This window comes from Morchella sextelata, assembly GCF_020137385.1.
Source record: "Morchella sextelata strain SCLS chromosome Unknown scls_16, whole genome shotgun sequence".
Taxonomy (NCBI): Eukaryota; Fungi; Ascomycota; class Pezizomycetes; order Pezizales; family Morchellaceae; genus Morchella; species Morchella sextelata.
Genome location: NW_025408631.1, coordinates 17,073 through 31,313, shown reverse-complemented (window position 1 = coordinate 31,313; position 14,241 = coordinate 17,073). Strand labels below are relative to the sequence as shown.

General features: G+C 47.3%; 3 protein-coding genes across 3 annotated transcripts; all 3 read left to right on the top strand.

Moving 5' to 3' along the window:
• Window positions 1-1,879: 1,879 nt before the first annotated feature.
• On the top strand, window positions 1,880-2,410 carry H6S33_003737 (uncharacterized protein; the record flags this gene model as incomplete). The annotated part of the gene is made up of 1 exon (XM_044835556.1): window positions 1,880-2,410. The coding sequence occupies one exon, from the start codon at window positions 1,880-1,882 to the stop codon at window positions 2,408-2,410; it is 531 nt and encodes a 176-aa protein (XP_044691271.1).
• A 4,336-nt stretch (window positions 2,411-6,746) lies between these two features.
• On the top strand, window positions 6,747-7,055 carry H6S33_003736 (uncharacterized protein; the record flags this gene model as incomplete). The annotated part of the gene is made up of 1 exon (XM_044835545.1): window positions 6,747-7,055. One exon carries the CDS (start codon window positions 6,747-6,749, stop codon window positions 7,053-7,055), a length of 309 nt encoding a protein of 102 aa, XP_044691270.1.
• Window positions 7,056-8,756: 1,701 nt separating this feature from the next.
• On the top strand, window positions 8,757-10,418 carry H6S33_003735 (uncharacterized protein; the record flags this gene model as incomplete). The annotated part of the gene is made up of 1 exon (XM_044835534.1): window positions 8,757-10,418. The coding sequence occupies one exon, from the start codon at window positions 8,757-8,759 to the stop codon at window positions 10,416-10,418; it is 1,662 nt and encodes a 553-aa protein (XP_044691269.1).
• Between the last annotated feature and the right edge of the window lie 3,823 nt (window positions 10,419-14,241).

The window sequence follows — 14,241 nt, the reverse complement described above, 5'->3', positions numbered from 1 at the left end:
GTTGTCTGCACCTCGGTGCACTAGGTAGATCGCACACAAACCTTCCCCTCCAATGCTTAACAAGATCTGGCACTATGTTTTCAAACCACAGGTGCATAGCATCAGGTGGAAAGCTCCTTAGGAAATCGATCGATGACAGTCTACTTAATATTGATAGTCCTTTAATTCCATATTTTGCTTTTTGCTTTGCTGTTGCACTCCGTCTAGCAATTCTTCCGGCAACCATCCAAAATTCTTCGTCAGTCCGCATTGGTAGCAAATCAATTTCTCTTTCCCAAAGCATCCAAGGGTAATCAGATCCTCTTCGTGTTCGAGCTAATTCTGGTGCATCAGTCCCCGGCGTCATTGGGCAGTAGAGAGACTCGTTCCAAACACCATGCACCATGCAGTATTCACAATAGCAATAAGAGCGATTTCCCGTCACTTTCATCATCTTCTCGCATGCAACCATATCAGCGGCAATTAGGCATATATGCCCGTGGAGAGTCATTTTTCTTTCATACACAGGCATTCAGTTAGGTATTGCTGCATTTAGAACTCCGGATATCCCTCTTTGTAGTGCTTCGAACTCTTTAACTAACGGGTATAAGAAAGAGTCTATATTTTTTGGTGTTTTTGGACCTGGAACAAACTCAACAGACAGCATATTTTGGCGTTTTGCTCGTATTGTAGGGGGGAGGTAGAGGCATAAAAGAGCGATTGGCCAAATTGAAAACTTTGCTCTCGATGTAACGGCAATTAGGTATTTCTGGTTAGGTGATAAACTGGAACGAGGGAAGGAGGTATTGTGCAGCGGAATTAGGATTTGTAATGGGGATTTCTATTATGTTCTTTTGGTTTCTGTTACGCGAAGGTTTTAGTCATCGTTGGATCATGGGTGGATATATAAGGGGGTGTTGTCTTGTGTTTTTGTTTGTTTTCCTTCTTCTCTTCTTTCCTTACGCAACCTCTGTATTTATTCCACGAATACTATTCTTTGTTCGCACTACGTCATAGGGCTCCAATCGGTTTATCATACCAGGTAGAGCCACCCATAGTCCATAGTTAAAGCATACCTTTACGTCTACGTCCACGTCTACGTCACTACCTAGGTTGTATTCCTTGGCACCACAGTCTATCGCCTACGGTCCCCGTGATACGTAGGTTGCGTCCTCTATCGCCAACCAATACAACACCATAGGTTACAATTTCGGAACATGCATGTATTGATTATCAACAACTCAGCGATAGTCTCCAAGTCCTTTTTCAAGCGCATCCACGGGTCGATGATACTGTTGGAACTGAAGCCTATGCGCTTCTCCAACAGTGCCAACATGGTTTTGCTCAATATGCAACGGATTTACAGGAGGTAGAAGCGGAAGCCGAGAGGGCGAGAAGAAGGTTTGAACAAGATCTTGCTGCTGCCCGAGCTCAACAGGCTCCTGTTGAGGCTGTCGCCCCTGTGCAAGCACCCATCGAAGACAATGTTCCACCTGCACCCCCAGTACCACCCGCTACAGATATTACCTATCGGTCGGAGAAGCTCCCAGATCCTGAAGTATTCAAGGGGGATAGTGATCGAGAAAGACTACACCTGTTTAAGCAACAAATGAAGATTAAGCTATTGGGAAATGCCGATCGCTATCCCACACTACAGTCTAAACTATCCTATGCATTCAGCAGATTGGAAGGCGTTGCCGCTAATCAGTTTTTACAATACGTCGGTGAAGAAGGTATTGCTTTGCCCTCCATGCTATGATTTTATGAGGTTTTGGACACTGCTTTTGGGGACCCCGATCGGATGCGTACGGCCAGGAGGAATCTTAGGAACATCCGTCAACGAAATTGAACATTCGCCGATTATTTTGCTGAGTTTCAACGGTATGCTGCTGAGTCGGGTATGGATGAAGTCTCTCAGATTGAGGCTTTGATGGAAGGTATTAATGCGGAACTCGATGAATCAATGATACACCATGAAACTCCCACAACAGTAAATGCCTGTGCGACACTTCTGCAACGGTTGGATAATCGTCGCCGAGCGGCAGAAACTAAGCGAGGAAGTAAAAAACCTTGGACTACTACTACTCCGGCCCCTCGTCCTCCACCATATCCTGTTTCTGCTCCTCGTGCTGCCGCCCCAGTCGCCAATTCACCTGTTACTGAAAGTCATCCCTCATCCCGCCCGGGAGGTGATGTACCAATGGATCTATCTGGAGGACATCGTCGCCCCTCCCCTACCGAAAGAAATGCCCGCTTAGTTGAGGGCCGATGTTTCTATTGCGGAGGTGTTGGACATATGGTTAGGGATTGCCCTCAAGCGAAGGCAACTGGAAATCAACCAAGGAGGCCTGTGATGAGAGGAGCGGCGTTGACAGTGGAAGAAAATGACGAAAGCGATAACGAGTCGGCAAAAGATTTGTCCCTGCACTAAGTGGCTCAGCCCAGGGACCATTTAAGGATTTTTCTAGGATGTGTATTTCTGGTTTTTCGGTATCAGAGGAGGAAATGGATGGAAATCAACTTGTAGTAACTTGTTCAATTTCACAGAATAAAAATTCGTTTATACCTACCTACGCCCTTATTGATACCGGAGCATCAGGATATGCTTTCATTGATGAATCTTTTGCACGCCACAACAATCTTACAATGACCCCCCTTAAAATACCTCGCCATGTAGACGTTATAGACGGAAGGCCTATTAAGTCAGGAAAAATTACCCATATTGTCGATGTCTCGCTAGACATTCATGGCCATCAGGAGATGGCGCCATGTTTTGTAACGAAGTTAGGACACTATCCAATTGTGATGGGGATACCTTGGATGTAACGACATGATGTTACGATTCGACCGAAAGAAAATCTATTTATTTTTGACTCTCAAAGCTGTTGTCAACACTGTTCACTCAGTGGAACTGCAGTTATTGTTCATGGTATCTCGATTCCCTTACCGGAACACCATACAATCATCGTTTCAGCAACTGAGAAATCCACTCTCGATATTGAACAATTAGTACCGAAAGAATTTCACCATCATCTCCACATGTTCAAAGAATACGATGCTTCAATTCTACCACCACATCGACCATCCCATGATATCGAGATAGTATTGGAGGAAGGCAAACGACCACCATATGGACCTATATATGGATTATCTCAAATTGAGTTAAAAGCACTACGAGAATATCTTGATGAAAATTTACCCAAAGGATTTATTCGAGCCAGTGAATCACCAGCGGGAGCACCCATACTGTTTGTGAAGAAAAGCGATGGAACCCTTCGACTCTGTGTTGACTATCGAGGCCTAAATGCGATCACAATCAAAAATCGATATCCATTACCATTGTTGAAAGAAACCCTGGCTAAGTTATCAAGGGCACAATACTATACTAAGTTGGATTTACGATGGGGATATAATCAAATCAGGATAGTAGAAGGAGACGAATGGAAAACGGCGTTCCGGACTCGATATGGACATTTCGAATATACAGTAATGCCGTTTGGATTAGCTAATGCCCCTGCCATATTTCAGCATTGGATCAATGATATTCTAAGTCCCTACCTCGATCAATTCGTAACGGCATACTTAGACGATATCCTTATCTATTCCGAGACCCTATCAGAACATAAAGAACATATTCAAAAGGTTCTAAGGGTACTTGATGAGAATCATGTTCACCTTAAACCTGAAAAATGTGAATTTATGGTTCAGGAAACAAAATATCTTGGTCTAATCCTTACTCCGGATGGGAATAGAATGGACCCAAAGAAAGTTGTCGATGTTTTGCAATGGACCACACCGACAAACCTTCGTGATGTTCAAGTATTTTTAGGATTTGCAAATTTCTATCGACGATTTATTTTAGGATATTTGAAAATTGTTGCTCCGCTTACAGCTTTAACAAAGAAAAACGTTAAATTTGAATGGACGAATGAAAGGGAGGAAGCATTTCAAACTTTAAAAAAAATGTTTACAACGGCACCAATGCTAACTCATTTCAATCCGGATCGAAAGATTGTGATAGAAACCGATGCATCCGACTATGTTTCAGCAGGAATCCTATCTCAACGTGACAACGAAGGAATCCTACATCCAGTCGCTTTCTTTTCCAAGAAACATTCTCCTGCAGAATGCAACTACGAAATCTATAATAAAGAACTTTTAGCAATTATACGATGTTTCGAAGAATGGCGACATCACCTGGAGGGAGCTCAATTTCCAATTGAAGTTCTTAGCGACAATCGAAATCTTGAATATTTTATGACAACAAAATTATTAAATCGTCGACAAGCCCGTTGGTCTGAATTTCTTTCACGCTTTGATTTCGTTATACAATTCCGGCCAGGAAAACAAGGAACAAAACCAGATGCATTGACTAGGAGGTCAGGTGACCTATCTAAAGAGGGGGATGAACGGTTGACGCATCAGAGTCAAGTGATTCTGAAGCGAAAAAATTTGGATACTAAGCTAAGTTTGTTCGCGGGTTCTTTGTCAAATGAATCCGCTGAACGAGCGTTCACTGTAGAGGAGTTATTTTCAAAAGCTTATCAAGTGGATAGTTTCCCAAACAAGGTCCTCAATATGCTTCGGAATGGCATATGCCACTCAAACAAAATCTCGCTTGCCGAATGTACGGAAGATAACAACGGTCGGCTGCTTTATCGAGGCATGCTATATGTACCAGACGACGATGACCTTCGACTAAGGCTTTTAAAAGAATACCATGATAAACCATCTGCAGGACATCCGGGTAGAGCGAAGACTCTAGAGCTCCTAAGTCGAGAATATTACTGGCCACAGATGCGGAAGTTCGTCGATCAGTATATTAGGAATTGCAATGTGTGCACCCATAGCAAGGCATCACACAATGCACCTTATGGAGTACTTCGCCCCATGCCAATTCCCGATGGACCCTGGACAGACGTCTCGATGGATTTTGTGACTGATCTTCCTGAGAGTGATGGGTATAATGCGATTTTGGTCGTGGTGGATAGACTAACCAAAATGCGGCATCTAATACCAACGACCAAAGAGGCAGATTCAAAGGAAGTAGCGAAACTATATATCGATCATGTTTGGAAGCTGCATGGACTACCAGATACCATTGTATCTGATCGAGGAACACAGTTCGTTGCAGAATTCTGGAAGTCGCTTTGTAATCGGTTGGAAATATCACCAAAATTCTCTACTGCATTTCATCCCCAAACAGATGGACAAACGGAAAGAATCAATGCCGTAATGGAACAGTACCTCCGAAGTTATGTTTCCTACCAACAAGATGATTGGGCTCGAATGCTACCAATGGCCGAATTTGCGACAAACAACCATGCTTCCGAAACAACGAAGGTCTCCCCATTCTATGCTAATTCGGGAAGAAATCCAAGAATGACTTTTGGCCCTTTGGAACATGGTCGAACAACGGCTGAGGATCAAGCGAACCGTATTGCAAGAGAAATGAAGGATGTAGTAGATTTTCTAAGAGAAGAGATGTTTCGAGCGCAAAGGATACAAGAAGAATCAGCCAACAGGAATCGAACTCCAGCTCCTCGGTACCATTTAGGAGATAAAGTTTTCCTATCGACTCGTCATATTTTAACCAAACGACCTTCCAAGAAATTCGACTGGAAACGTATTGGACCTTATAGTGTTAAGCGCATTGTTAATCCCTACGCTTACGAGTTGGAACTTCCCCGATCAATGAAAATTCACCCAGTATTTCATGTTTCACTACTGTCACCTGTTGCGAATGATCCTTTACCGGGACAACAACAGTTACCACCACCTCCGGTTGAGATCGAAGGAGAAGAAGAATGGGAAGTCGAAGATATTTTGGATTCGAGGAAACGAAGATGAAGGTTTGAGTACTTGGTACGATATAGAGGATATGATGAAGCCTCCTGGCAACCACTATCGGACCTTGAGCATTCACCTGATATTGTCAAACGATTCCATGAGCGTTATCCAGGGAAGCCTAAGCCTACCAGGAGGTAGGCCTTAGAGGGGGGCGTGGTCTGTAACGGCAATTAGGTATTTCTGGTTAGGTGATAAACTGGAACGAGGGAAGGAGGTATTGTGCAGCGGAATTAGGATTTGTAATGGGGATTTCTATTGTGTTCTTTTGGTTTCTGTTATGCGAAGGTATTAGTCATCGTTGGATTATGGGTGGATATATAAGGGGGTGTTGTCTTGTGTTTTTGTTTGTTTTCCTTCTTCTCTTCTTTCCTTACGCAACCTCTGTATTCTACCCGCTCGCCTCTGGCTCGCGGTAGGATTTCTTCCCCCCGAGATGGAGTTATACTGATTCTCGAATTGCTTCGGTCCCTGAACTTCCCTCGCTCGACACCCCCCATTCTTTGCTCGTTCGGTGCCCTCACGGGACGCGTCCACCGTTCACCCCTCGCCAAACCAGCGGCTACTCTCGAAAGCCGCCTTCGTCCCTCCTTATTTTCACTCATCGCACGAGTGATCCCACACGTCGGGTACGCACACTGTCAGTAATCTCCAGTCAGCGAGAACCTACTGCCAAAGCGCTCGACAGCCCGCGAAGTTAGCGACCTCTCGGTCGCGAAACTATCGTCAAATTTTTACCCGAGGTCCCTTGACCTTACCCCTCTTTATCGGCCTTAACCAGGCCACCCACTTTTACCCGAGGTGGCCCGCTCCCCTCACCCAAACCCAACCGGTCTCCGAGACCACCCTCAACACAACACGGTCGGCACCTTCGATTGCGACCCCCATACATACTGAGCCTCCGGCTCAACCCTTTTTGCATGTCCCCTCCAGAGGACACCACTTCAAATACGACTCGGGCACAGTCTTTAGCCGTTGCTCCAGGGACCGACGACCCCACCCATTCTTACTTGACCTACCGGTCACCACTCCTCAACTCCTCGCTGCCTGACAACCAGACCCCCGAGGACCCACTCTTACACCACCCCCCTCGCTTCCACCCTGACGCTGTTGCGGTTGGCTTCTCCTGCCTTCGTGCGCGTGGTTTCCCAGTCCTGTTAAGGTTTGTCCACAGATATGACATCGGGAACGTTGGTAATGATATCGTTTCGATTGAACACTACGTTTAGGATTGTGCTCGCTTATGCAGTTGACGGAGAAGTTTGGGGTTCATTCTTACTACGGGGAGGTTTCTTTGTTGTCGCTTAGATTCTGCTTACCTGTACCACTTGTTATTTGCGCCCTCTTCGTGCGTCGTTTACTTTTATCTTATGTACGTAGTTCTCGTAGCTGCGGTAGTTAGTTTTTGAACTTTGTTTTTGCTTTCGGGTTAGTCGGTGGAGGTTGTAGTCGGGTAGTTAGGTGTGCGATAAGCTTCGGCTTCTAAGCAATATAAGTTTCTTCTTCTTCTTCTTCTGTATTCTACCCGCTCGCCTCTGGCTCGCGGTAGGATTTCTTCCCCCCGAGATGGAGTTATACTGATTCTCGAATTGCTTCGGTCCCTGAACTTCCCTCGCTCGACACCCCCCATTCTTTGCTCGTTCGGTGCCCTCACGGGACGCGTCCACCGTTCACCCCTCGCCAAACCAGCGGCTACTCTCCAAAGCCGCCTTTGTCCCTCCTTATTTTCACTCATCGCACGAGTGATCCCACACGTCGGGTACGCATACTGTCAGTAATCTCCAGTCAGCGAGAACCTACTGCCAAAGCGCTCGACAGCCCGCGAAGTTAGCGACCTCTCGGTCGCGAAACTATCGTCAAATTTTTACCCGAGGTCCCGTGACCTTACCCCTCTTTATCGGCCTTAACCAGGCCACCCACTTTTACCCGAGGCGGCCCGCTCCCCTCACCCAAACCCAACCGGTCTCCGAGACCACCCTCAACACAACACGGTCGGCACTTTCGATTGCGACCCCCATACATACTGAGCCTTCGGCTCAACCCTTTTTGCATGTCCCCTCCAGAGGACACCACTTCAAACACGACTCGGGCACAGTCTTTAGCCGTTGCTCCAGGGACCGACGACCCCACCCACTCTTTATTTGACCAACCGGTCACCACTCCTCAATTCCTCGCTGCCTGACAACCAGAAGCCCGAGGACCCACACTCGACCCACCCCCCCTCGCTTTCACACCTGACGCTGTTGCGGTTGGCCTCTCCTGCCTTCGTGCGCGTGGTTTCCCAGTCCTGTTAAGGTTCGTCCACAGATATGACACCGGGAACGTTGGTAATGATATCGTTTCGATTGAACACTACGTTTAGGATTGTGCTCGCTAATGCAGTTGACGGAGAAGTTTGGGGTTCTTACTTTTACTACGGGGAGGTTTCTTTGTTGTCGCTTAGATTCTGCTTACCTGTACCACTTGTTAGTCGCGCCCTCTTCGTGCGCTGTTTTTGTTTTATTATGTACGCAGTTCTTGTAGCTGCGGTAGTTAGTTTTTTGTACTTCGTTTTTGCTTTCGGGTTAGTCGGTGGAGGTTGTAGTCGGGTAGTTAGGTGTGCGATAAGCTTCGGCTTCTAAGCAATATAAGTTTCTTCTTCTTCTTCTTCTGTATTCTACTTGCTCGTTAAGGCTCGCAAAGAACTCCCTGATAATCAACCTCGCTTTAAAACATCTTATTTCACTCCCCTCGGTTTACCCTGGTATACCATACCAGGCTGAGCCATTTCGTCCCCGATCGTACGGTCGCGTTTGTTGTTCCTAGCGAAAGAAGCACCACGAAAACTGGCTTCTAGCGAAGAATTCTCCAGCCTTGACCTCCCAAAGGGAAGGAAAAGAAACCTATCCGAAACATCACTTTACGCCGCTAGGAGAACTGGACATTCAGTCATGTCGCAGCAAGCTTCGCTTCAGTCCTTCTTCACCCAGTCTTCCCAGCAAGGGACAGCCTCCCCGCAGAACAAGAACTCCCCGATGCCCGACCCAACCCCACACGGAGCTCAGGAACAGGAATTCTCCTCGACCTTTGCAACAGAATCCGACTACAACGACCCATACCAACCGAGAATTGACTACCTCTACCCAAGCGTCGTCCCCCAGGACACTCACACCCAGACGGACCTGAACTATATTACCTGGGCCATCAGACATGCTACCAGCCGGATCTGCCCACCCTCCGACAGGATTGAAATCCTCGAAGAGCAAACAACAACACTCCGGAGAACAGTGGATACACTGAAACACCAAATCGAGGCGCAGACAAACATGATCACCAATATGCATTCGGCGATCCACGCCCTCCTCAGCAAACAACCACAACCGCAGCAACCGCAGCAGCTGCAACAACAGCAACAACAGCAACAACAGCAACAACAGCGAAAACCACAACAACCGCAAGGACAGAGAATGCCCCCTCCAGCGGTCCCACAAACAATTCCCCAAGCAGCGCCACAGGCAGCTCCTCAAGCCCCCCCACCCGTACCCCCCCAACAAGCCCCTCCCCGTGGATGGAAGGCAGGCACCTGGGCTGCCGTGGCCTCGGCACCCGGTCCTGCCCAAGGAAACTTCCAGGTCATCGAGAGAAGAAAGAAGTCCGCAAAGCCAAAAGCGGACCCCCTCTTCAAACCAGAGTACACCAAAATCAACAGGGAGATCATTGTTGAAACTACTGCCCCATCCGACGTCAACCCCTCCGAAATCAGGACCCTCGTCAAAGCAAGAATCCAAGATGAGTCCTGCCACTTCATCTCAGCAAGAAGAACACCGAAAGACAACTTCATCTTGGAAACAAAATTCGTTACCCCCGCAACAAAGGCAATGGAATATGCCAAAGAAATTGAGGAGGCCCTCCTCACCCTACAGGTACCGGTCGCTATCATCCACGCAAACTCTAAATGGTCAAAGTTTCTCATCCATGGAATCCCCACAACGGTCGGGGAAGGCATTGAAGTGGGACAATTGGTAGCATCAGAAATCAGAAGCAACTATGGAGAGAACTTCCAACTTGCCCAGGTTCCCCGCTGGATCTCCAGGGCAGAAACTCGAATGGAGAAAACCCACTCATTAATGGTCATCGCACTCCCAGGACAAATCACAATGGAAACGCTAGGAGTTAAATTCCTATCTCTCTTCAACCGAAGCTGCCATATCGAGGCCTTCCTCCCAACCTTCCCGGATACCCAGTGTGCGAAGTGCCTCGAATACGGCCACCGCCAGGAGAAATGTAAGAACAATGGGAAATGCGGCCACTGCGCCGGAGATCACCTCACCAGCTTCCACCCATGCAATCAATGCCAGGGAGGATATAGATGTACCCACACCCCAATCAGATGTCTGAACTGCAAAGGAATCCATAAGGCCTCCGACCCAGCATGCCCGGAAAGAGTCAAACGCCGATTCCTCAATAAAGGAAAGGAAAACGCCCCACCTGCCCAAGACCCACCTGCCGCACCCGCCCAAGAGCTACTTCCAATAATCCAAGTACCAGCCACCGCCCCGGTCGGAGCCACAACCGTTCCCGAAGATGACCAACACATGACAAATAATGCCTAGGCCCCGAACCACCGCGCTCGCACACCAACTCAATTGTGCACGGAGCGAACTTATTACCAAGGCGGCGGTAGAAGAAGCGGAAATGGACTCTAGTATTTATTTCCTATTATTACAAGAACCATGGACCTCAGCAGAGGGATACCCACCAGAATCAAATCTTTTTTATACTTTCACAGCCAGCAACACCAATACAAAATGTGCAACATACGTCCGCAAACATGCCAACCTCAAATCAAAACACCACTATACATAAGATAATTTTATAGTATCGATCACGGTGGAAATCCAGAACAAGAAAACCCAAATCCTAAACATATACTCCCCAGGCCGGAGTGGCCCCTTCGCTCAAGTCGCAAGTACAATCCAAACCCTTGACAATTGCTTAGTGATGGGAGACTTCAACTGCCACCATCAAATGTGGTACGGAGTAAATTCACATGAGTACAGAAACAACATTCGAGCAGACCGCGTCAATGGTGCACGGCTAAAACAATGGATAACCCGACAGAAACTGACACTCCTGAACGAACCAGGCGTCTTTACGCACTTCCCCAGAGACAGAGGGAAAAGGCCCACAATCATCGACCTTACATTTGTAAAAGGCCCAACACTTGACCACAACCTACGATGGAGCACTGAACCCTACGGAGCAGGCTCAGACCACGGGAGAACCTCCGTTCACTTACATTTGGAAAAACCACCTTTTGTACCAAGACGAATGTGGCGACAAACAGACTGGAAGCTATTGGAGAACCACATGTCAAATATTTCCATCCCCGTAGAAGCTTGGGAAATCAAGGAACTTACGGAACAAACTGTCGACTTCTTCCTAGAACTGGTCAGGGCAACAGTCAGCATAGTAACACCACTCTCGAAGGAGGGGGTAAGAGCCAACTCCTGGTGGTCAGATGAGATGAAACAGATGAAGGCAAGGGTAAACGCAGCAGAAAGGAAGGCGAGAAACACAAGGAAACCCTATCACGTGGAGGAACACCGGAAGGCTTGCAGAGAATGGACAGTCATGATCCGGAAAGCAAAAGCGGACCAGCGGGAAAAGACGATGAATGAGGCGAAAGGTAGTGAAGTCTCGAGAATCCTAAACGCGGGAAGGAGAAGAGACACAATCATACCAACCATACAAGGTGAAGAAACGTTTGCGGGGAAGTGCCAAGCTCTAAGAGCCCAACTTTTCACCTCGAAACGGACGTCCCCCGACCATTCCCCCCTAAACATTAGACCCCCTTCTTTTGACCTTAGCAACACCTTCGACATAGTCACCCCCGAAGAACTTAATAAAGCAATCGACTCCTGTCCAGCGCACTCGGCGACCGGTCCGGATGGCATTCCTTACACCTTTATTAAAGCAATAGTCAAAGCAAATACAGCTCTAATCCAAGACATGTTCTCCGCCATGCTCCCACACGGTGTACATCCAGCGGAATGGAAAGTAGCTAAGTGTATCCCGATCCCGAAACCCGGTAAAGCAAACTATCATGAAGCAAAAGCCTATCGGCCCATTTCCCTTCTACGATGTTTCAGCAAAATCCTGGAGAAGATAGTGGCCCAAAGACTCTGCACCGCTGGAGAAATCCTAGGCACACTCTCAGCGAACCAATTTGGAGGAAGACCAACCATTTCGGCAATCGACGCCCTCCTGAAAACCTTAACACCAATACAACAAAACCTACTACTGAAAAACAGTACCGGAATCGCCCGGCGAGACAGACCAGCGATCCTAACAAACGACATCCAAGGAGCGTTTAATTGTGTCGATCACCTACTCCTCGCAGAGATCATGTACCAACAAAAATTCCCCACCTACCTGACAGAATGGTGCAAGGAATTCAACACCGGCAGAAAACTACAGTTCCAATTTAACCATGAGCTAGAGAAACCACAGCCCTATGATTCTGGAGTGCCGCAAGGTAGCCCCATGTCCCCGGTACTATTCATGATCTATGCCGGAGTAATCCTGGACCCAACTAGCAGCCCAAAGGAGATGGACACAACTTACATCGATGACGATGCGCTGGTGCAAATATCCAAAACACCAGGCTTTACAATCAGGAGAATGGAGGAACGAATGAGAGAAAGACTAATCAAAGCTGAGCCACTCCAAATCAAATACGACCCGGATAAATCCGATCTGATCTTCTTCCGGCCCACCACATCATCTACACAACAACCACGACTTCCAGTCAAAGTCAACAACATCAATATATACCCCAAGGAGAGGCTAAAATACGTAGGAGTCTGGATAGATCCGACCCTCTCCTTCCGGCCCCATATCGAAGCAGCGATCGCAAAAGGCCTCAAAGCCCTCCACCAAATCCGAAACACCGCCCGCCTGCCAGGTATAACAGTCAAGACAGTTCATCACCTAGTAACACAAGGCTTCCTTCCAAGTCTGCTCTGCGGATCCGAGGCTTGGTGGACTGGCGCAGACCATGTTATTATATCCCTCGAACCACTATACAATGAAGCTGCCCGGGTCATTACAGGCCTACCTCGATGGACCAAGAGAGCTAAACTCCTCCGAGAAGCAGGACTACCTCCCCTAGAACACCTCCTAACATATCGCTCAAGAAAGTACGGAACCAGAATACTCTGCACCGATGCAACCCACCCCAACAATGAACCCCTGATCGAGCTCCTCCCATACAGAGAAGCAAATATCAAAGGGACAGGCCTACATCGAATCGCCTCCCTCCTACTCCCATATCAAATGCCCGGAAATGCGAGAGACAAGTGGAATCAAAATAAACTACTACGCGACCACCAGTTGGAAGAATGGAACACACAACCAATACTGAACTACCACCACCGGGGGGAATTCCGCCCCCCTCCCAAGATTGCGAATCTCACCCTTACAGAAGCAAAGAAAGTTTTTCGAATCCGGTGTCAAACTACCCGACTCGACAAACACGCAGTACATACAGACCCGGAACCATGCCAGTGCGGTATGGAAAACTCAGCGAAACATACACTTATGGAATGCCCAGTATGGGCTCGAATCCGCGCCCCTTTGATAGAGAAGATCCCCGGAGCGATGACCTGGGAAAACTGGATGTTTACAAACTTGAGGACGGACCTCATTTTACAATTTGCGAAAAACTCTCAACTCTCGAAATGGTACGAGTCGGCGGAAGCGGAGGCGGACCTGGAAGAGGGGATGGAAGGAAATGACTAGGGATGGGATTAGGAAGGGCAGTTTTCTCTTACCTTTAAAATTCGGTTTTATTTTTGTTTTGATGGATCCAGCGCTTGATTTCGCTGAGATATGTTATCTCTCCTTGTCGTTGGGTCTTTCTGGTTGAGTGTCGTTCTGGAATTTCCTTGCTTTTACTTATGTTCGCTTGTGTTCGCTTTTGTTTTTGTTTTTTTCGTGTTCGTTGTTTTTCTCTTTTTCCTTTGTTCGGTTTGTGTTTTAGGCGGTTGGTTCGGCGTGCGATAAGTCTTGTACTTCAAAGCAATATAAGTTTCTTCTTCTTCTTCTGTATTTATTCCACGAATACTATTCTTTGTTCGCACTACGTCATAGGGCTCCAATCGGTTTATCATACCAGGTAGAGCCACCCATAGTCCATAGTTAAAGCATACCTTTACGTCTACGTCCACGTCTACGTCACTACCTAGGTTGTATTCCTTGGCACCACAGTCTATCGCCTACGGTCCCCGTGATACTCGATTGAAATACTTGGACACCATCTGTTGTCAACACAAAATCTATATCTTTGTTTGACTGAAATAGTCCCTTCTCCTTCATGTCCCGATAAAGCTGACTAGTCCAAAAGTCCGACGTAACATCTTCAGCCTGCATTTC